Below are 24,984 nucleotides of genomic sequence, written 5' to 3' on the forward strand. Positions count from 1 at the left end.
ATACAAAAAAAAAATTAACATAAAATTAATTTTTAAAACATATTTAAAAATATTAAAAACAAATTAAAAACATTTTAAATTTCCATATAAATTTTTATTTTACAAAACATTAAAACAATTTTCAAAAACTAGTCTTTAAAATTGTTTTTGAAAACAATTACCAAACAAACCTTTAAATTCTTGTACTTAATTAATTTACCATAAACAACATAATATAATAGAGAAAATAAAAATAAAAACATATTTTTCATTTGCTTTGGTCCGTCCCATCGACAGAGGTTTTTACATAAGAAGCTAGAGATGCACATTGACTCTTACAACACACACTTTAAAGAAACGACTACTAGTCCCCATTCATAATACACATGGGCGTCTTCCTTAGGAAAAATGAAAACAGAACAATGTCTTATTTTGCTCTACTGCACTTATTCTCAACCATGATTTTTTCAATGCAAATTCACGCCCAACAAGAGGTGCATGCTACTTCCTGAGAGAACCTAGACACCCCCAACAAGGCCCAACTCAGAAGAAGCAGCTAACAGTTAAGATCTAATTTCAACTGAATACAATCTTAGCCAATCCTCATCACCACCACCCTCAAGCAAAATGGAGAATCGAGAGCACATGAACTTTTTTTAAGTCAAAAAGATTTGAGAGGTTCAGAGGCACAGAGAACAGGCTATATATTAAACATTTGTAGAAACTCAAAACTACGAATTTGGAGGCAAATCTTAAGAGACAATAGGAAATGTAAAATGGTCCCATCTGAATTTCTAGTTCAACTCATTCCATATAAATGAAGATAGAGGCGAAACCTCAAGCCAAGGGGAAGAAAACACCATCCCCACCAGAAGCCACCATCGCCGGGCTAGTCCCAGGAGACCCAGAGATTGCACCTTATACCACCATCCACCTTAGAGCAAACCTTTTTTTTTTTTTTTTTAATAATTAAATAGGTAAGGCAACTTAGAGCAAACTTTAGACAAGAAGCACCCCATATGCATCATATCTACAAAACTGCTACTAATAGGTACATAATGTCAGAATGGGGCTGAACTCGTTCTGCGAAGCTGGTATTTGGGTTCCGGGGGTGGTGCACTTGGCAGCATCTTCTCCAGCTCCTGCAAGTCATAAAATAATAACATATAAATATACAACTAATTATCAAATAAAGAGGAGAATCATGTAAAAACCATACAAAATGGATTGTATACCTAATGGCCTACATTTATTGTCAAGATTCAGCACTGCTTTGTGAACACCAGTCAAGAAGTGGGCCATGACACAGTTGAAGTCATTTTTCCATGCTTAAGTGTGTTGATATCAGGTACACAAATTTGATTTACCCAATTCAAATTTTTTTTTTTTTTGGAGGTTCTTGTATTTACCAAATGAAGGAATGTCTTCATGCCATTCCTTCATTTGTAGACTGCCTATTCGGAGCCATCTATTTTTCGACTTGAAATAATCCCCTAATCCTCTTCTATCAGTTCAATCTCTTCAAAAAGCATTACTGTCTTCCTTTGAAAGATAAAATATGCTATTTGTTGATAATTAAATGATACGAGTGAGGCGACCGAATTAATTGACTCTCATTTTTCCTTCTTAGTTTGCATCCATTTGAATTAAGATGTATCAAGTGACTTGCCTGCTGGACTGCCCAGAATGGATCAGTAGTGGTATCCTGGTTGATTTTTAAGAAGCAAGATTTTAAATTCAGGATGTTCTTATAGAGAGGTATCCTCTCAAACAGCCCACTCTACTCTAGGTTTAATAAATTCTGAACCAGTAACCTCGTTTTTTTCCCTTCCTTTCTCTAAAGGAGATTCTGAAATTAATAATCCTAGGGAGGTATCCTCCCTAATTGCCCACTCTACCTTAGGTCTAATAAATTCTGAACCAGTAACCATTTTTTTCTTTTTCTCCTTCCTAAACTGAGATTCTGAAACCAATAATCCAGGGCCCATACTCTTCCATATGTGTTCTACTTCTACCTATAGAAAGAAGCTATCCACATGTCTCTCAGATTAAAGAACCTCTGCATATATAATGGGGCCTGATGCTGGCCAATCAAATAAAAACATATCACAGGACCTGATTCTAAAATTTTTTTCCAGTCCATATAATAATTATAGTGCACAATTGATGATTAAATAAAGATATCTAACCAAAAACAGGGCAATGAGAATCTGAATTCCAATGCAGTAAGTACAAATGCAGCACTACGGCTTAAGGTTTTTAAGGTTATTCCTAGGATTATAATCTAGTTAATTAACATTGAGAACCCTCCTCCCTTAATGAACCTTCAAATTAAAAAAAAACAAAATCCATTACAAGGCATCTAGTCGTGCCAAGATAATTGTCTCCCAAGGAAAGACAAGGCATAGCAATACCTAGGTGACAAAAAATGTGCTTTCATCCGTACCTTTACAAACATTGTCATACTCAAACAAATTATAATTGTAAAGAAGCAAACAAAAACTTTTATCTTAAATTGTGGAATTTCAGCATTGCATCTCCCTGAACTTGTATCCACTAAAAGTATAAAGAACAACACATTTAAGTACATAAATGCACAACTGAATTCTACTTTTCATATTTTAAGAAGATACTGAGAAAAGGCACAAGACAGTGAGAAATACAAGGCAGATGGTCTATTGCCATCTCAGCACAACCACCTGATTCCAAAAGGCTGCATGAATTCATACTCATTAACTGTCATACCTACTTGTTTACAGTCAGAATATATGACTTGATGTTTCATTCAATATGCCAATATTTAAGAATGTTTCTTACAGTAATGTCTTAGTGATCCATAAACCCTCCATTTCATAAGATTTAAAACCATCTAATTACAGCTAGTAAATGAAGAAACTACCAGTAAACAGCACAAATCATACTCATTATCTAGCATAAAACCATATCAAACACCAAGTTCAAACCCTATTGCTTAAGAAGCCAAGCTTGGGAAACATTAGGCCCCACTCAATTAGCCTTATGAACAGTTGAGGAAAATGTTTTGCAGTAATAACATGCTCCATTGAAAAACTAAGGGAGGTTCGAATATTAGGATCTTATGTTTTGGGGACATCTTAAGATTCTTTACATGCCTCCACAAAGGTTGTAAAAAAAGAGACTGGGGATCATGTTGGTCACCAATCTTGGAACTAGCGTAAGATGGTTGAAGAGCCTCTTCCAAGAAGAAAAAAATTAGAGAGGTTATCTTTCAGATAGACATGGTGATTCTTTATGTATCCCGTGTTCCAAGAAGAGAACATTAGAGAGGTTATCTTTCATGTGACTGAGAGGATTCTCTATGCATCTTGTGATAACTGTATGGTAAAGCCTTTATTTGTAAGTAGTTCTAATGGTGCTGTGGGAAACATGATTGATTATGCATCCTGTGATTAGAAAGACTTATAGCTGCACTAGTATTGGATTAAATGTTAACTTTGTGGTTAGGACTTCACATCCTTGTCTATGAAAAGCCATATGGGAGAGGTACTAGGAGTTCATTTAGCAAGTACTTGTTGTTGGTAGTGTATTGAAGGTTCATTTCTAGGAGGGAATGTGATGGATAACCAGCAGTCTTGTTACCCTTGTCTACACCACCTATCTGGCATGAGAAGCTTCTATTACCATCAATTTTTCTTTCTCCCATAATTTCCCTTTATGGAACTTTAAATTTCCAAAGAAACCTCAGTACCAAGAAATTGTTACTTTGCTGCACCTCTCTTGCCTTTTATTGCATTTGCAAAACACTTGTAATGTAGGACAGCAGAAGCAATATAAGTAACAAGGAAATTTAGATAAGAAGATAGAAGGAAAAAACAAAGAAAGAAAGTGGGTGAGAAAGGAATAGAAATTAAATAAGGAATCTAGAAAAGTAAACAGAGAAAAAAAAGTAGCAAATTTTCTGAACATGTAATAAGAATAAGAATCCCTCCTACCCCCTAAGGACTATAATGAACTTGAAATTCTTGATCCCCATCAACTTACCTCTCCCAGTCTTTTCTGGACAGGAGATGTAGGGATTGGTCTTAAATGGCTTATTCTTTTACAAATTCTTCTTTTCCACCCTCTATGTAAGTGCTAGTTAAATTCACTTCCCTCAAATCACGTTTATTTGGACATCTAAGAATCCTTCAAAAGTTAGAGACTTCACATGGCTAGTGATGAATAACAAGGTTAATGCTAATGATTTGCTACAAATCTTAAAAGGCCTTTTATACATGGAGAGTGGAGGTTATTTTTATTGGCAAGTGTCATGTGGGTTGCCTACCAAGATATCTTTTTTCCCTTGATGGGGGTCTCCAACCTTGCTGTGTAGGGGAAATCTATGATTGGTCTTTCTTGGGTATCCATGGCATATCATTAGTTGCATCGATCTTTCTAGAGATTTTGTCATTCCTTTGCTTGGAAGCATATGGTAGCTAGCCAGGAATCCAATGTACTTGCAAAAAGGGGAACTGCTCATTTCTTCAGTTTGTTGGAGATTTTATGCTCCCTCTTATAGAGAATTGGGTTGTTCCTTCCCTTGGAAATCTAGGGAGGCAAATATAATAGTAATAATTATATAAAATCACAAGTGCTACAAAGCCTTAAACCCTCCCCAACTTTTCAATAAAGTTTAAGGATGGATTCCCAATCTTCAAAAAATCCAATGATTAAAGATTTTAGGAGATAAATTTTTAGAACAAGCATTAAACACTCCAAAGCTTCAAAACTTCTTCAATCTGTCCCATCCATAAGCACCTGAATAAGTACAAAAAGGCCATTGTCCAAATCAAGTTTTTCCTCTTGCCAAAGAGACCTATCATGCTAGCTAACTAGAATGTTCCTAAGGCAAAGCCAACTAAACTCCCAAAAATGGGAAATTAAAATAAAAAATAAAGAACAAAAACTAAAAAAACCATATGTTATGCACACTGTAGACAAATGAGAGTATGGTAAGCTGACTCCTTTTGTTTACACAAGCAGCACCAATTACAAGAATTCTACCTCTTATCATAAGTTGGCTACAACCAAGAATCATTTTCCAGACTGTTTTCCGCAAAGAAAAGAAAAAGCAAACTTCACATCAAACTTTCCAGAAAAAGGAAAAATTGGTTTACAACAGCAATTTATCAAAGAAAAGTAAACTTTCTACCTTCCCTCCCCCTACAAACAACCAAACAATTCTCTCTACCCTCATGGAGCTTATCGGCCCTTTATCTTTTTTTTAACAATATTTGTGCTTTTTATGCTTTCTATGCTTTTCCTTTTCCATTTTGTGCTTCTAGAAGGATCCCCCCTTCCTTGCTTGTACTTTTCCCCTCTCTATTGATATACCTTATATCTCCTAAAAATAAAATTTAAGAAAAAGACACTTTGATTTTTTCACTTTCTTTGAACCAACTAAAAAAAAGAGTTGATCTACAGTTTATGCTATTAACACAAGTAAGCAAGTCATTATCTCAGCCTCAATGGCTAACCTAAGCCCTACCAGCTTGGAGAAACCCTTAACAACTTCACCATATTGGTTTCTTAAAATGTGACCAATCCTCATTTGTAACGAGTTTCCTACACACAACCAACAAACTTAAACTTATACCTTCCAAACAGAACAAGCAGCCTCCTGTCAAGCATTGAATGAAGGAAGGTTTGAGGGAGGGAGGCAGGCTTGGGCAAGGGGAATCAAAGCCATAGCACAAGAAAGAAGCCGTTCATCTAGTCTAATCATGAAGGATTACTAACCTTAATTTGAACAATTAGCTTACTGCATAAGAAGACAATCCAAACAGTCTCGTATAGGTAGCTACATCAGTGCCCTGAAAGCTAAGATACGTACCCATGTTCAACTTATTCCCCATCATTCCTCAGACAAGCAATTTCTGTTACATCTCTGCAAGATGATATACATGGGATAGGGTTGTAACTTGAGTGGGTTGACCCAAACCCAACCCACTTTTACATGGGTTTGGACAACCATTTTTAATACTTGGGTTGGGCTTTGATGAAGCTTTTTCAATCCAAACTCAATTTATGTTGGGCTTAGACCACGGATCAGACAACCCAAAGTCTAAACCAAATCTGAGCTAATTATTTTATAACATTTATGATTTATATTATTCTATATAATAACATTCATTTTATTTATTTTCTTTTTAGATTTTTAAGCAAAGATATTTAATTATTATAACCTTCTAGGGGACTAGCCATCCCTTAGAAGGTATGGTTTACAAGATCATTAATTCCTAATGAAATGGATGTAGCAATGACTTGCTAGAAACTCAAAGTCTTTACTTGATCCAGGACTTGTGATGTATATGCCATTCTTAAGTGATCTATCAATTTATTAACAAGTCAATTCATGGCAGTTCCTTTTGTCACTTTATTGTGAAAGACCAAATTGGCCCTTTCTGCCATAAGTACTTCCATATTCCATCTACCATTTTATTTTTTCAAGAAAGACATTTACTTTTTATTATCTGAAAAAAAATTCCATTTACTATTTAAATTTTAGTACAAATATATAGAATTTTCTTTTTTAAAAAATAAACAATAAAAAAACATTGTAATGGATTTTGAATCATAAAACTCAATCAATCCAACCAATCTAAGTCTAATTCAACCAACTCAACCTAAACTTAGAAAGTTGAAGTGGGATTGTGCTTAAATTGAGCATCTCAGGTTAAAGATCAGGTTGGGTTGAGCAAATTACAACCTTAGTTTAAATGCTCCTTAGCATGAACAAGCACATTAAAAATTAAATTTAGAGAATATATTCCATCTATTTGGAACTTGATCTACTTTTTTTCTTCTCATCGAGCCTCATTCACAAAACCTTTTATAGATATTCCTTTGTTTCTTTTAGTGTTGGATTGGAAAAATGTTTGCTTCTCAAACAAGTCGATGAAGAAACTTATGATTGGTTGGTCCCCCACCCCACTAGGTTCAATAAAGTCAATAAAGTTAAAACTTTGATGGATGTTCTTTAGGTAACCCTGGTTAGATGGGGTATTGGGGGCTCAATTAGAGATTATTTTGACATAGTGTTGAGAGCTTTCTCTATGTAGGCAAGTGTAGGATTGACTATTGAGGTAGAGATTTTGACATTGCCATGGGCAAAAGCTTTAGGTCTCTCTAACATAACTGTAGAGAGAGATTCTGCTACTGTCATATCTTAGGTCATTAATAACGAAAGAGATCCATAGAAGTTTGACAATTGAATGTGCAAGATCTTAGATGTTGTCAGTGAGTTAGGTTATTCCCTCTCTTAGGTTCTTCGTTCAACCAACCAAGTTGTAGACTAGTTAGCTAAAAAAGAAGTTATGCCTTTAGCCTCCTTTGTTAGTGACTTGCTTCCCCCTTGAGTGTGCTGAATTTCTCTTATTCGTATTTCTTCCCCCTAGCAAGGCTTAACACTTGGTTACTTTGTAACATTTCTTGTACATCCTTGAAGCATTGCCCATTCTTATACTTACCATTTTAAAATACTACAAGTGGATCTCTCTCTCTCTCTCTCTCTCTCTCTCTCTCTTTATATATATATATATATATATATATACACCATCCAAACTGAACCACTTGCCACTACTAACCTAGTTTTCTCCTATCCAATCAAGCTACTAACTCCTATCAAAGACAAATGACAAACATGCCAAGATTTACTATTTAATTGTGACAACATGCACTTAGCTTGAATATCAATTTTAAAGCACAAAACTCTTATTGCTTGAAGGCAATTGGGTAGACAATGGCAAAGATGGTCTCATAATAAGGAGGGCCAAATTAGAACCACTAACACAATCATACTTCTTCATGCCTTGACAAATTGACAAATCCAACTAGTAGCTAGTGGGAGTTATATCTACACAGGCCGTTGTAACAGAGTCAAATTAAGTATTAATGATTTTCTATCAAGCCAATTACTATTTTTTATTCTTCAGATGAAATATTATATTAGGTATTGAATGGTTATAATCCCTTGGATCCACTACGTAGGATCTGAATATGTCAACAATATCACTAATAAGACAAAGAAAGGCCAAGGGTTCTTTAGCAATTGCTTTTGTTTGATGTTCTTTGGATGCTGCCAGCCACTGTGAGAGAGGCTTTGTTAGGATGGCATGGATCCTTCGTCACTAAAATCTATAAGAAAGTGTGGAGAGCTGCTCCTTTATGCATCTTTTGGATAATTTGGGAAGAGAGAAATCTATTGAAAAAAAAGAAATCTTCTTATTTACTCGTTGAAAAATTAGTACAAATATATATAACTTTTAAACTTGTACAATAAATGAAAACAAAACAAAACATCTTACCTACTCCTAAAATTCTTCCTATACATCCTCTAAATTACAACTTCCCTAATTTACACAATCAACTAATTTAAATATGCACAAAATCAGGAATAAATCAAATGAACTTCATGAAATTAGGAACAATTATCGGACTCCAACACTGCCCCTCAAGTTGGTTCAAAGAAATCTTCCATTCCTAGCTTGCCAACCATAGAGTTGAATGTAGGATTTTGAACTCCATTTGTGAAGACATCAGGTAGTTGTAGTTTGGATGCAACAAACGAAGTGCAAATCAATTCACTATCAATCTTTTCCTTGATGAAACGTCTATCAATCTCAACATATTTAGTCATATCATATCGTATTGAGTTGTGAGCAATGTTTATTGCAGCATTCGTCAGAATATGATTCCATTGGATTCTCAAGATTCACTTGTAGTTCCCTCAATAGACCCTTTAATCACATGGGTTCACAAATGCCAAGGTTCATAGCTTGAAACTCAACTTCAGCACTAGATTGAGCAACTACTTGTTGCTTTTTGCTTCACTAAGTAACCAAGTTGCCTCGCACAAAAGTATAGTACCCTAAGTAGATCTCCTTTCAATGATAGAACCTGCCCAATCTGCATCTACATAAGTATCAACTCTAAGGTGATTGTTCTTTGAGAACAATAAACCTTTTCCTGGAGTTGACTTCACATGCCTCAAGATTCTTAAAATTGCATCCATATGAAATTCTAAGGGGGAGTGCATAAACTGACTTACCATACTAACAGCATATGCTCTATTTGATCTTGTGTGGGACAAATAAATTAATCTCCCAACAAGTCTTTCTTTGATACCTCCCTTTGCCAACTAGTATTCCTTCAATGATAGTGCCTAATTGATGATTTTGATCAATAGGTGTACCCATAGGTTTGCATCCTAGCATCATAATTTCATTTAGCAAATCAAGGATATATTTCCTTTGAGTAACATAAATTCCCCTTTTTGATCTTGCCACCTCAATGCCAAGAAAATATCTCAGATTTCCAAGATCTTTAATTTCGAATTCTTTTGCCAACTTTCCCTTAAGATTCTACATCATCTCCAATGACAAATTATGTCATCCACATAAACAACAAGTGTAATAATCCTTTTTTCTAGTGATTGTTGGATGAAAAGGGCATGATCTCCTTGGCTTTGGTGATAACCAAATGCTTTAAAAAACAAAATATAATCAATTAACTAATTTTTTTTACTATTTGAAAAAATCAATTATCAATTATCAATTATCTAATTGTAAAATAAAATCAATCATCTAATTTTAAAATAAAATCAATTATCTAATTTCATCTACGTAAAATGGCAAAATAAAAATCAATTATCTATTATCTTAATTTTATCTAATTCGAGAGCTTTCATCATTAAAAAGGGGAAAAAAAAAACAAGAGTATTTTTATAAAAACATGTTTTTAATGTTGATAAAAAACAAAAGGGAAAGTGAGAGATCTTGTTGGAGGCAAAGTGAAGATGTTGAAGCTACCTTGGCTGAAGTGAGCCGTTTTCAATGGTTTTGAGAAGCTTGAGATGTGGTCGTCGACAATAAGATCAGAGTTAAAGTTAAGTCTCGTCCCCCACCCCCACCCCTAAAGCGTCCTAAGACTTCATTCTCCATGGGTTGTTTTAGGTTGAAAGACATCATTTTTTTTTCTTTTAAATGGATTTATTTATTGGTCCAGCCATCTCTACAACACGTAGAAGGTTTAAGCCTCATGCTCCGATGCATTGAAGGCAAGCTGGAAGTGCGCCTTAGGTACACTTGGACTCTAGAGGCGCATGCCTTTTCTGAGTCTAGTTTTTTTTAAATGCTTCAACGCATTTTTGGAATGCTTCGCTCTGAGGAGCGCCCTAAAGACGCCTCACTAACGCCTTTAAAAACATTGGCCAAATTTGAGAAGAGACTTAGTGAATCTCTCAAACCAAGCTTGAGGAGACTGCTTCAAACCATACAATGATTTTTTCAATCTACACACCTTTCCACTATTAAATTTTTCCTTCAAAAGCAAAAGGCAAATCCATAAATACTTCTTCCAAGTTCCAACGCAAAAATTCCTTTTTTATATCAAATTATTGTAGAGGCCAATCAAAATTTGCTGCTAAGGAAAAAAGAGCCCTAATGGAATTCATATTTGTCATGGGTGCAAAAGTTTTTTAGTAGTCAATTCCATAGGTTTGTGTGTATCCCTTTGCTACTAACCTAGCTTTATACCTCTCAATTGAATGATCAGCTTTGTATTAAACAGTGAACACCCACTTACATCCCACTGAATTTTTTTCTTTGGACAAATCAACAATATCACATGTTTCATTCTTATACAAGGTTTTCATTTCCTCGTATATAGCCTCCTTCCACCTAGGATCACTTAGAGCCTCTTGTACATTTTTAGGAAATCAATCCAAGGACAAAGGAGCAGTAAAGGCTTAATATTGGTGGCAAAGTCTACGATAGGATAGAAAGCTTGACAAAGGATGTTTAGTATAACTTCTAACATCTTTCCAAATAGCCATAGGAATATCAAGATCAATATCAAAACCATGATTAAGAAGAGAGGGATTAGAAGGCTTAGATATACCTAATTTTGGAGTTGATGATTGGTCGTGTGTGAGAGAGATCAGGTCTTGTTCTTACATTGGTAGTCTTGGCCTCCTAGAGTGAACCATCAAGTCTAAATCAGCATTTTCTACCACTGCTGGTCGTACATTCTCCACCTCCTCTACATCACCATGTTCAATAGCATGACTCCAAATAAAGGAAGCATCCAAAACTAATTTTCCTACAATATTTTCTCCCCTAAAGATTACATTTATGGTAATCAGGCCGGTTTTCAAAAAACCTAACATTTTCAAAAAACCTAACATCCATAGAGACAAATTTCCTCTGTGTAGGTGGATAATAGCACTTATACCCTTTTTGTGTGGAAGAATAGCCCAAAAATTTACACTTAGTGGCTTTGGGATCAAGTTTGGATCTATTTTTGTTTGGGAAATGGATAAATATAGTACAACCAAAGACTTTGGGGGGAAGAGAACCAAGGCAATTTATATGAGGTAGGTATATTTTAGGATGTCTATTGGAGTCTTAGAGTTTAAGGTTTTTGTGGGCATTCTATTGATAAGTTAGCCAATTGTAAGTACTACATCTCCCCAAAATAACTTAGAAACGTTTCTAGCAAACATTAGGGCTCTAGCTACCTCCAACAAATGTCGATTCTTCCTTTCGATTTCCCCATTTTGTTGAGGAGTATCTACACAAGAGGATTTATGAATAATCCTATTCCCCAAGAAACAATTTCCAAGGGTTTGTTTTAAATATTCCTCTCCATTATCCGACCTCACAACTTGTAATTTTGCCTGTGGAACTACTTAAGGGTGAGGATAGCATCGGATTTTTCTTTTAGGAGATAGATCCATGTGGTTCGAGTATAGTCATCAATAAAACTTATGAACCATTTGCTCATAAATGACAAGGAACTTGTGAATGGCCCTAAACATCAATACGGATGAGAGAAAAAGGAATTTCACTTATTTTATCGCTCAAAGGATAAGAAATACGATTGTTTTTCAATAACTCACAGACCTCACATTGGAATTTAGAAGGATCTAAGTTGACATATAATTTAGGGTATAAAGTTTTCAAAGAGCAAAAATTCAAATGCCCTAATCTTTCTTGCATTAACCAGAGTACTCTTTCTTTTCTTGTGTTTCCTTTTAGTTGATGAACTTGAATCCTTCCTTGCTCCTCGATAACTAAGTAAATAAAGACCCTCTCTCTCTTTAGCACTTCCAATCATCTTCCCCATAGTTAGGTCCAAAAACACACAATGAGTTGGAAAAAAAGTTACAAAACAATTTTGAGATTTCGTTAATTTACTGATGGACAATAAGTTACAAGACGTATTTGGGATTTGCAAAACAAATGAAAGAGTGATATTATGAGAGACTAAAACATTGCCTCTACCACTAATGGGAGTCAAAGATCCATTAGCAACCTATACTTTTTGGTTACCAAAACATGGAATGTAGGATAGAGAAACATTAGACTCTTCAATCATAAGATCAGTTGCCCCTAAATAAAAAATACAAGGGCTAAAGTACCAAGAGTTGTTTCAAAAGTACTTGATTGTGCAAAAGAACAAGAAGTGGAGAAAGAGGAAACCTCAGATTTTCCCATAATCTTATACAAGAAATCTAGTTGTTCTTTTGTGAAAGGGAGGGTATTTAAGGTTGATGTTGAACTTGGTGTCTTGATTGATAGTACATTAATTGTCTCACACTGAAATCCTTTGTTGTTTTTGAACTGCTTGTTGCCCTTGTGTCTATCCTTGGCCATTGATTGTGGCTTTCCATGCAATTTTCAACAAGTCCCTCTAGTGTGTCTTGGCTTATTCCAATGATCACACCATTTAGTCTCAGTTTCTCCCCCTTTTTAAAGTCTTGGATTGTTGTCCTAAGTTGTATTGAGTGTTGAATTTTCTTATGGAGTTGGTTCCATCATGACAGTCCTTCTAGACTCTTCAATGCGCTCAATAGGAATAAACTTCACGTAAAGATGGAAGATGATATTATCCAAGTATTTGACCTCTTACCTGATCCAATTGTGGTTTTAATCCAGCCAAAAACTAAAAGATTCGATCTTGTTTAATCATCTCAGCTAGCCTTGTTGCATTTGCTGTGGATTCCATTTCAATATGTTGATAGAGATCCAACTCTTGCCACAAGACCTTCAATGTGTTGTAGTAGGTCGTCATTGAGAGACCTTTCTGCTCAGTGACATGGATCAGGGTCTTTAGTTCATAGATCTGAGTAGCATCACATTTCTTCAAGTATCTTTGTGACACAGCATCCCAAACCTCCTTAGCCGAAGAAAGAAACAAAAAAGGTTTGCCAATTTCTGGTTGCATTGAATACAGCATTCATGACACTATCATGGAATTTTCAGCATCCCATGATTCAAAAGATGGATCAAATTGTTTTGGTAACTCAATGGTACCATGTAAATATCCTATTTTCCCTCTACTTTTAAGGAAAAGTTTTGCAAATTGAGACCACTCAAGATAGTTATGCCTATTAAGCTTCTTTGTTGTAATCTTAAGTGTGGGATTATCAAAATGGGTTGTTGTCTTGGGCTGGTTCAAGAAGATTCCAACAGAAGTTTCTTCCGCCATTGGTAGAAGAAAACTAAGGCAGAAGTAGGGATAAATAAGGGTTGATGGCAATAGAAGGTTGCAAATATAATAGGCAAAAAAGGCCAAGAAGAAGAAAAAATTGCCAGAAACCTTTTTTCAGCTTTGATACCATGTTGGAAAATAAAAATACATTGGAAAATAAGAAATCTTCTCATTCACTCATTGAAAAATTAGTACAAATATATATATATATACAACTTTCAAACTTGTACAATAAATGAAAACAGAATAAGACAACTAACCTATTCCTAAAATTCTTCCTACAAATCCTTTAAATTATTACTTCCTTTCTTTTTTTGGATAAGTAAGAGATTGTGTTAATAAAAACACCAAAAAACACACAAGAGTACATAGTTCATATACTAAGAGCACCAAGCAAAAAATAAAAAATAGGGAACAAAAAATACTCCCTCCCTCAACCGCAACCCAGCCAATCTATGAAATCAATCAAATGCGTATACCCTCCTCCTATATACACTTTGACCCACACATAGAAATTGTTACGGAATAAATTTTTTAGCCTTTGATCAAACAACTTCCTTATTTTTTTAGTCAACTAATTTAAATATGCACAAAATCATGAATAAATCAAATAAACTCCATGAAACAATAATTGGATTCCAACAAAATCATAGGTCATTATAGAATAAGGAGTAGTTTGTCTATTATCTAAAGAGTTCTTTCCTTAGTAATCTCTTTATAAAGTTATACATAGGTTTTATTTTTATAGGTTTATAAAGTTATCCATAGGTGAAGACACAATGTCTTTAATTGATTTCATTGATTGGTTAGGTCCTCATTAAGGGAGAGACTTGTTTTTTGCTCTCCCGTTTTGGTGGTTCCTTGGCACCTTCTTTTGTTGTTTCTTTGGTGCTTGTACATAAAATCATACCATTACTCATCAGAAAAAGAGATTAAAAAAAAAAAAGGACAAAGGTCATATACTTAGGTCAGGACAACTTTTCTTAACTAAAGCCATCACTTATTGCAGCAAGACTGAGATATGACCACATCAGAAATGCAATCCAGTTCACTGTTCAAACTTGAAACTCAAATGAATATAAACACATTATGCTGCCTACTTTAGAAGTTTGTTGTAGTTAGTTTTCCAACCAGTCTTCCACCATTGCACTCACTATATCATCAAATGCCATTCTCTCCAGTACTAACCCCAATGGTTCAAATACTTACCACTAACATGCAGAAAAAATTACATCAAGAGGTTGGCCAGCAGAGTCAAAATTGACATTTTCCTCTCCTAGAACCGCTATGAACCAATAGAATCTTGAATCACCTTGCCTCAAGCTCTTGAAGACCATGAAGACAAAGAAACACATTTCTTACGGGGTTTTGACTTTGCATTTTATGTAAATAGGTTTAAACTGGGAACAATGTAATTCCTGATTTTTTGTGATTTAATCCCTGATTCATAGGGATTAGTTTACTGATTTATAGGGATTTGGTTTAGGGTAGTTTTAGTTTTATATAACACTCCTAGGGCTTATCCTTTTTATATATAACCAGATGAGTATTGTGTTTAGAATAATAAGATTTTCTTCTCAACTTTTCCATATGATATCAAAGCCTTAGGCTCCCAGAATTCACGTTCCTTTGTCCTTTGTCAACCTGGTTTTCTTCTTAAGACCTAGCAGTCTTCTTTATCCAAGTTTCTGGTTCTTTGCCCCTTATTCAATCAAAGTTTCTAGTTCTTTGCTCCTTCAATTCAAAAGAAAAAGAAAAAATCCACCATGTCCAAGACATTTGAAGCCACCAACATTCCTGCAGTACAACCAATTGAAGGGCTGCCAAATCAGTCCAATGGGGAGCTTCAAAGCATTCACACCACATATTGATTGAATTGGAAGAATTATTTGCAGTGGTCACAAATTGTGAAGACATTCTTGAAGGGGAAAAGAAAAATGAATCACTTGTTGGGTACGGGACCAGAGCAAAGTGATTCCAACTTTCAGATTTGGGATGAGGAAGACTCCATGATTATGTCATGGCTTTGGAATTTGATGCTACCTGAGATTAGTAGCACTTTCATGTTTTTGTCCACGGCTAAAGGAATTTGATGCTACCTGAGACAGACTTACTCAAAGTTACGTGATGTAGCACAGATAATTGAGATAAAGACAGATTTCAGCCACCAAACAAGGTGAGCGATTTGTGACTGAATATGACAATCTCCTGAAAATTTTGTGGTAAGAGATGGATCATTATCAATGCATTCAAATGAAGGATAGTGAGGATGCTGCCATATTGAAAAGATTTGTTGAGAAAGAACGAATTTTCGAATTCCTTGCTGGTCTAAATCTGGAGTTTGATCAAGTTCAAGTTCAGGTTCAGGTCATAGGAAAAGAGGACCTACCATCTCTAAATGAAACTATTTCCATAATTTGGGCAGAGGAAGGAAGAAGAGGTGTAATGATGAATGAAACACCTATGGTAGAAAGCTCAGATATGTTGTCAAATGCTGGAAATATGAAGAATGTTGTTGCAGAAAATCAGCTGAATGCTGCAAACAAACGACCAGATTCATTCAGGTGGTGCAATTACTACAAGAAACCTGGGCACACCAAGGATATGTGCTGGAAGTTGCACGGAAGAACACTAAACTTCAACAATAATAATAGGGGATGGAGACGTAACAGCGGACAGCAGCAAAAAGTTCAAGGACAGGCAAATCTCACCAATAGCAATCCACCAAACGATGAGAATGAGACCCCAATAGATGGAAAGTTCAAGGAGGATATTGAGAGGCTGAAAAGATTGTTAGAATCATTAGAAAAACCCTCTGGTGCTTGCTCCTTAGCACTTTCAGGTAAGAGGTTTGTTTCTCATGCATTCAATGTCTCAAACTCTCCTCTTTCAAATTCCTGGGTCATTGATTCAGATGCCATGGACCATATGACCACTCTGCTTTGAAATTCAGCTCCTACACACCTTGCCCAAGTAACAAGAAAATTTCCATAGCAGATGGCTCTTTGACAACAGTAGCTGATCAAGGAAAAATTCATATAAATTCGTCTCTTACATTAGAGAATGTCTTTCATGTTCCAAACTTTCAACTAATCTTGTGTCCATACATCAGATTAACAAATGTATGAATTATCGTATAGTCTTTTTCCCTTCTCATTGTGTTTTTCAGGACCAAAGTTCAGGGAAGACGATTGGATTTGCTAAGGAAAAAAACGGGCTTTACTATCTTGATGTACCAAGTGATCAAAATAGGATTGAGAACAAATTTCCTTTGCCATTCTTGACTAAAAGCTCCATCTCAAATAAGGACAAAATTTGGCTTTATCGTCTCCATTTAGGACACCCTTCCTTTAATATACTCAAAGTTTTATTTCCTTCATTGCTAAAGAATTGGATGTAGAGAGCTTTCATTGTGAAGTATGTGAACTTGCAAAGCATCATCGTGCTTCTTTTCCAATTAGCAATAAAAGAACCTCTATTCCTTTTTCTCTTATTCATGGTGATGTTTGGGGGCCATCTAAGGTTCCTAATATTTCAGGGGCTAGCTTGTTTGTTGTGTTTATTGATTATTGTACTCATGTGTCTTGGATCTTTCTTCTTAAACAGAAATCCTATGTGAGTAGAGCCTTTCCAAACCTTCATAACATGATCAAAACTCAATTTGGTGTAAGCATAAAGAAGTTTAGGTCTAATAATGCCCAAGACTACTTTAATCAGGTTTTGTCCCCTTGTTTTGCGAAAGAAGGGATTATTCATGAGTCATCTTGCATTAGTACACCCCCAACAAAACAGGGTTGTCAAAAGAAAAAATGGCCATCTTCTTGTTGTTACTCGTGCCTTCTAATTTCAAAAAAATGTTCCTAAACACTATTGGGGGGAGGTAGTGCTTACAGCTGCCCACTTCATCAATAGGTTACCTTCTCGAGTTTTGGGGTTCAAGAGTCCTATGCAAGTGTTTTCTTAGTTTTTCCCGACTTCAATACCTCAAATAATCTCACTCCTAGAATCTTTGGTTGTGTCTCATTTGTCCACATTCATGATCATAACAGGGGAAAGTTAAATCCACATGCTCTTAAATGCATTTTTATAGGATATTCTTCAACACAAAAGGGTTATAAATGTTACCATCCCCCTTCTAGGAAACTTTTTGTTTCTGTCAATGTGACCTTTGTTGAAAGAGAGGATTATTCTACCCGTCCTTATCTTCAGGAGGAGACATCATTCATGGAAGATAAGGACAAAGATTCATTCTTACTTGACTTGCCCTCCAATTCACAATCTCCCTCATCCAAGCCCATAGTCAGTCCCAATCACCCTCTTGTTTTGCCCACTATCGAAGCATCCTCTTCTAATCCCATGTTATTGACTAAGGAAAGTGCAACTCACAATCCTATTGGACCACTACAGGTATACTCAAGGAGAAAAGAATTTGTTGTTGAACCTATGCAAATACGAAAGTTGAAACCAATCTCTGAAAATGAGGTCAATGCTTTACCAGAATCTTCTTTTGATAATTCTTGTGCTACCATTGATAATAATGATCTTGATCTACCCATTGCTCTCACGAAAGGTACACAAGATTGTACTAAACACCATTTATACCCATCAGCTCAATTTGTATCCTATGATAGACTGTCACATTCCTATCAAGCCTTCCTTACCCAACTAAACACTGTTACTATTCCTAAAACCCTACCTAAGGCATTAAATAATAAAAAGTGGAGACAAGCCATAAGTGTTGAGATGGAAGCAATAGAAAAAAATAAAACATGGGAGTAGTAGAGTTGCCAAAAGGAAAGAATCCGGTGGGTTGTAAGTGGGTTTTTACTGTAAAATACAAGTCGGATGGATCAATTGAGAGGTATAAAGCAAGGCTTGTTGCCAAGGGATATACCCAAACTTATGGAGTAGATTATTTAAAGGCCTTCACACCCGTAGCTAAGATGAATACAGTTCGGGTGTTGTTATCCTTGGCTGCCAACTTTGAGTGGAATTTGCAACAATTTCATGTCAAGAATGCTTTCTTACAAGAGGATCTTGAAGAAAAAATCTATATGGAAGTTCCTTCTGGATTTGGCAAGAATCTAGAAGGTAGATGAATGTGTAAGCTTAACAAGGTTTTGCATGGTTTGAAACAATCTCCTCAAACTTGGTTTGGGAGATTTGCGAAGGTGATGATTACCAATGGATGCGCAAAGTCAAGGTGATCACACTTTACTTATCAAACATTCAGCTTCAAGGGGAATTACAGCCTTGTTAGTTTATGTGGACAATATAATTATGACTGGAAACTTTGGGAAGGAAAGAAACAATTTGAGGAAGTGGTTGATGAAAGAGTTTGAAATTAAAGAACTAGGCCTATTGAAGTACTTCTTGGGTATTAAGGTGGCACGGTCACAACAGGGAATTTTTGTATCCCAACACTAGTACATACTAGATTTGTTGAAGGAAATTAGGAAGTTAGCTTGTAAACCAGCAAACATGACTATTGAGACTAATCACAAGCTTGGTGGTAATAATAACGATGCTAGTGTGGATCAAGAAACTATCAAAGATTAGTGGGTCAATTGATCTACTTGTTACACACAAAACCTACTATTTCAAATGTTGTTAGTGTGGTGAGTCAATTTAGGCACAATCCTAAGGAAGAACATCTCCAAACAGTTCACCAAATACTACACTATCTCAAAGGAAAGCCAGAAAAAGAGATTCTATTCAAGAAAGGAACAAGTTTGACACTTGAAGCCTATACGGATGTTAATTATACAAGATTTATGGTTGATAGATGCTCAACATTGGATTATTGTACATTCCTTGGTGGAAACCTAGTAACATGGAGGAGAAAAAAGCAAAATGTAGTAGTAAGGTCAAGCGTCAAGGCAAAACTTAGAGCAATGGCACTTGGGATTTGTGAATTACAATGGCTGAAAATAATTTTAGAAGATCTGAAGATTAACTGCGAAGCACCTCTAAAACTCTACTGCAACAACAAATCAACGATCAATATTACACATAATCCTATGCAACATGACCAGATCAAAAATGAGGAGGTAGACAAACACTTTATCAAAGAAAAATTGGAGTGGTCTTATCTGCACACCGTACAAGACCCTCAACCAATCAACTAGCAAATGTGTTTACCAAGGGTCTAAACAATACTGTGTTTCAAGCAATAATTGACAAGAAGGCAATGCATGATATTCACTCACCAGCTCGAGGGGGAGTGTGGAGAAACACATTTCTTATGGGGTTTTGACTTTATATTTTATGTAAATAGGTTTAAATATGGGAGATAATGTAATTCCTAATTTTTTGGAATTTGATCCCTGATATATAGGGATTTAGTTTACTGATTTACAGGGATTTGGTTTATGATAGTCTTAGTTTTAGATAACACTCCTAGGGCTTATCCATTTTGTATATAACCAGATGCAGTTTAGAATAATAAGATTTTCTTCTCAACTTTTCCACAGTTAGCAGTGAATGTGTTGTTTCAGAGAGCATATTGCTACTTTACATATGCCTTCTACAACCTTAAAATTACCTTCAAATTGTTCCATTCACCACCAAATAGTATTCCAAGTCCAAATAAACTTTTTCCATTCTTTAGAATAATGTTCTATTTTCCTCATCAGAGAAAGAGAGAGAGAGAGAGGGTCTCTTCCAATTTTATTTTATTTTTTAATCTTTTATTCTCTGGAAATGACACTCCATTCTGCATATAAACATAATTTATAGGCTTTTAAAACCCACAAAAGCCTTTAAACATGTTGTAATCGATGTAGTGACCCACTAAGATTAAATCCATCCTCAAAACCAGTAGAACCACTAAAAGTAAGAAAATGAAACAATATTTAATGGCTCCTAATAATGCTACAATTGTTAAAATAAGTTAATTTCCATGTTATTTTCTTACATTCCATGTCTTATAGACCATCATAATTTCTAAGTTTTGGCAAGTCAACTTGGTCATCCATATGACCAAAAGTTGTGCTCCTAAGTAGAATCATTGGAAAACAATAGGGCCATCACCTAGGCCTCCAGCCACTTTTACAACTATGGTAGGATGAGGTACAAAGGATAACCCAAAGTAGGGGCAGATTTATCTCTTTGGATAATTTGACATCAGTAATGAAGCCATACCTAATTGAGAAAGAATTTCTACCAGTAATGCATGTACCACAATTAAAAACTTTCTAACTAAGGCCTTGCAAAATTCTTTGCCAATTAAAGCCTAATGCTGATCTGTTGGAGACACCACCAAGTATAGTCTAATCCTGTATTCCCAACATTAAAATTTTATTTCCTCTTTTGGCACTATTAAAAGCATTGTGAGTAATGAAGATCAATTATGGGAACACCTTTCTCATTGACTGATGGAAAGAAATCATATGCAGTCAACAACCTGCAATTTTATTAATTAATATAATTATTATGTAACCAATTTTCGTTTCTTTTCTCATTAAGAAAGGTTTCTACAGGCATACAACTATCTACACACAATAAAATGATATAGCATACATCTATTCAAGTATATATCTTACCTTTTGATTAAATAGAAATACAATATTCATACCCTTAGGCATAATAAAGAAGCTCATATTTCTTGAAGATTTGTCCTGTAAACTGGGCGTACACGCTCATTAGATATTAATCAACCATCGCATGCTATTTTTTCCATCATGTGATATCGATTTTGTGTGGAAAGAAAAAGAAGGCCCTAATGTCAGAACTTACAAGAATTATCCTACAGCAGAATATATAAATAAATATATATATATATTTATGCACACGTCAAATTACCCATCAAATGCAGTTTGCTATCATCCAAATAGCAATTATATGTCCATCAGATGCAAAATTGCAAATCACAGTGGTTCTTTATCAAATGATGGATGAAGCCGTGGAAAAAGCTGAAGAATGAGATAATGAAAAGCATGGGAACAGTGATAAACTGATATACCCATGGAAGGGAGGAAATAAAAGGAGGTGGTGGATCAAACCCATTAGACCCTAAACTAGTCAAATGTCATTGATTCCAAGGTCAATTTTATAATTTTTGTTTTGAGTTTCATTTATATATTTTACTATAGGCATCTTCTAGGGTTCTTGTTGCTTCAAATTATCACATTAATGAGTATTTTACTATTCATTTAGATTGAGTTGGCATTGGGTTTTTATAATTCAAAAGATCACAGATCATGTTACCAGATATCCAACTGACTCAAATCTTTGTATCTATGTCAGGCCTCAAAAGATGGATTGTACCTAAACTGGGTAAAAATTTCATTTAGCATGTGTAGACTGCAAAGATAAGAAGGGAGAATCCCTCCCAAAACTCAAAATAGACATTTTGGCTTCCAAAAGGATTCATGTCAAAATTATCTAAGTCTAACAACAGGTGCTTCTACACTTCCACTAATTCACCATTATAAACTCTGTTGTTTATCATCTGCATGTTCATAGTTGACAGTAATAGTTCAGAAACCAATAACCAGAAGACTGCACATTTACAGCAACAATCTGAATGATACCGACATAAGAAATCAGGCAACAAGATAATACAGCAATAAAACAGAGAAACACATTTAAGAATATCCTATTAACAAAATAAAAAAAAATGCAAAAGAAATCTGAAAGGACATTTATGAACCATTAACTGATATCACAAGCAAATGTCAGCATGAAGGCATTCTCAACAGATGCAAGTAGCATGAATGTATAAAATTAAGGAAATTAGATCTAATAAAACTTCATTTATTTTTTTTCGATAGATAAATATTTGTCCCCATTGGGACTTCAACTCGGAGCCTCCCACAAACCCTCTCCATCCCTTTACCACTTGAGTCAGGCCTTAAGGGCCTAACAAATTTTCATTGAAAACCAACCTTTCTATGGAAACAATGTTCGAATGAGAAACAGAAAAATCTACTAAATTTTCAAGAGTCCAGATTCTTTCCATTTCCTATTTCCTTCCAAACCAACAGGAAAAGGAAATAATTTTAAGAAACATCTTTCCTACCCTCCATCTATCTACCCAACCATATCTAAGTTTTTGATTGTTTGCAAGAGAAATAGCCATGACCAAATTAGCATATCAATCCAACAAATTTCATTCAAATGATCATCCCATAAAGCTTTAGAATCTGTAGAGTTTAACAACAACAAGCAAACAAGAGCCCTATGCCTCCTACAGATTCGAATAATTGTTTGAGTTTGCAGAAAGCGTTCAACTGCTGGTACTTAATTAGATGAAATGTCTGCTAAATTAGCATGTATAACAGCTATCTCTGGTTAAAACGAATTTGGTATTGAATCATAATGCATATATGTTATTGTTATCCACTTGACAACGGGAAGGAAAAAAAATAACAAAAAACTGACAGTTTGGATTATATCTTACCGGCTTCAATTTCTTTCATCAATTCAGAAAGAACTTAGGAATGTTCAAGAAAATGAATTAAAGAAATAAAGGGGAAATAGTATTTTAGAAGAAAATACATACCTTTCGTTTCCTTAGCCTTTCATTTTCCTCTTCCAGACGTGAAACTTTGTTCTCCAGTTCATTTGTGTAAGCCTGTTCATCATCAACTCTAAGCTTATTAAGAATGCAAAACAAAAGAAGAAATGAAATGAAAAAACTAAATAACAGTGCGGTGGAGTTCAGAAAAACAGAAAACTGACAGCCAACCTGCTTCCTGGCCCTTGAACGGGCAGCAGATTCCCGATTCTTGATCATCCTCTTCTGTCTCCTCTCAACAGTTTTCTCAATCATATCCTCTTGGGAAACTCTTTTCCTCCCGGGTGCCTGTGTATCTGATAAAGCCCCCATCAATGGAGAAGATAAGGCCACTTGGTTGTCAGGATATGTCACATCCATGACAGAGCTAGGTCCCATGGGTAGTGGCTGCGGCATTGGCTGGCCTGGCATATAAACCCCTATCATATTCTGTTGTGGATGCGGAAATTGTGGTTGTGGGTACTGCATCCACTGACCCTGCTGTGGGAATTGTGGCCCTACATTAGGATCAACCCCAATAACAGTACCAGCAATCTTTTTATCTGATGGTTCAGCGACAACTCCCGCCTTTACCAGGAAATCCTCCAAAGTCATCTCCCCCAAAGTAGGCTGCCTCTCCCGAGATTTCTTCTCTTCACTGTTCTTGCCATGCCCTTGTATATCTCGCCAGACCTCATCAACTGTCTTCTTGCTAAGAGCACCTGTCAATGACAGGCTAGGCTCTCGTTGCAGAGCAGATTGGTTACTCAAACCTGCACCCTCAGCATCCATACCCACAGAATTATTAGCCTCAACCGTCCACACATTCTTGAGAAGCTCATCAAGGTTCATACTAGTCAGCGGTTTCCCCAAGTCTCCTAACTGATTTTGAACCTCATCAAGTGTTAAACTATACATTGAGTTTTGCCGTGCCAATGGCTGAAATTGAGATTGTTTACCATTACCAGTACCACCGCCGCCGCCGCCGCCACCACCACCACCTTGAGACCCCATAGTCTGAATCCCCATTCAACAACCTCCACCTAATTCATCAATTCAACTTCCAAAATCCCAATCTCAAAACCCTAAAATCCCTATCTATGAACAGAAAGAACAGCACAAACCCTAGAATGTGCCAAAAGATCCCACCTCAACCACCAATCCACAAACCCCAAAAACCCAACAAATGAATAAAACCCATCAATCCATTTTCAATCCTCCCCTGTTCAAATGAAACCAAAACGTCAACAGAGCATTCAACAAAAAACGTCACCGAGGATCAAAAAGCACAAATCTTTCGCATGCAACATCCACATGGCATAACCACAAGCAATTTTCAAGCCCTAAAACCCAACCCCAATGCCCATCAAAGTCCCAAGCCCAAAATAAAATAAAAGGGAAAACAAAAAATCAATCATAAGAATAGAAAAAACTCATTTCCAGATAAACGAACAGGAACTTAGAAAAAAGGAGTACATTTTCTGACGCAAAGATCAAAAACAAGGAAACCAGAATAAATAAAATCACAAAGAAAAAATGGAAAAGAAAAATCAGTGGTACTTACTTGACATAGTGCTGTTTGGATCTAAAAAAAAGTGAAAGGATTCGAGGTTTAGGGTGAGGAAGTTCTTGTGCTCAGGCGAAATCAGCAGGCATTTTAGAGGGTTGGAGGTTTGGAGGGGGACAAACACAAAACCAAGTGCATTTTTTTTATATATATATATGTAAGGAAAAGGGCAAATGTCTCCCACGACTCAATTTAATTGGTGGAATTCTTTTTTAGCCGTTTTTTATTTTTATATTACGTTTATAATATGATATATTGTATGTTTGCGACCTTCCACACGGTCCCATCCCCAACTGACCAGATTTTTGTCCAATTCTCCTACTTTAGATATTTCTATCCCTTCTTTTTTATTCTTTTCATTACTCGACTTAAAATCATATGCTACTCTCACTAAATTTGTCCCATCTACCTTTTCTTCCGCTGAAAA

At 35.6% G+C, this 24,984-nt stretch overlaps 1 protein-coding gene across 1 annotated transcript; it reads right to left on the bottom strand.

The window, feature by feature from the left end:
• Positions 1–227: 227 nt before the first annotated feature.
• Positions 228–24,683, bottom strand: LOC117928140 (ABSCISIC ACID-INSENSITIVE 5-like protein 2). Its single transcript, XM_034848007.1, has 4 exons — positions 24,555–24,683; positions 23,183–24,212; positions 22,997–23,068; positions 228–1,121 (listed from the first exon to the last, which is right to left on the bottom strand). The coding sequence occupies exons 2-4, from the start codon at positions 24,017–24,019 to the stop codon at positions 1,041–1,043; spliced, it is 990 nt and encodes a 329-aa protein (XP_034703898.1). The 5' UTR covers positions 24,020–24,212; positions 24,555–24,683; the 3' UTR covers positions 228–1,040.
• Positions 24,684–24,984: the final 301 nt, after the last annotated feature.

This window comes from Vitis riparia, chromosome 13 (genome assembly GCF_004353265.1).
Source record: "Vitis riparia cultivar Riparia Gloire de Montpellier isolate 1030 chromosome 13, EGFV_Vit.rip_1.0, whole genome shotgun sequence".
In the NCBI taxonomy this organism is placed as follows: Eukaryota; Viridiplantae; Streptophyta; class Magnoliopsida; order Vitales; family Vitaceae; genus Vitis; species Vitis riparia.

Excerpts from the sequence above, each read along its gene's own strand:
- LOC117928140 (XM_034848007.1), bottom strand. The coding sequence starts at position 24,019 with ATGGGGATTCAGACTATGGGGTCTCAAGGTGGTGGTGGTGGCGGCGGC. Across the intron at positions 23,069-23,182 it reads GTTCAAGGGCCAGGAAGCAG|GCTTACACAAATGAACTGGA; the intron begins GTTGGCTGTCAG and ends GATGATGAACAG. Across the intron at positions 1,122-22,996 it reads AAAGGCTAAGGAAACGAAAG|GAGCTGGAGAAGATGCTGCC; the intron begins GTATGTATTTTC and ends TATGACTTGCAG.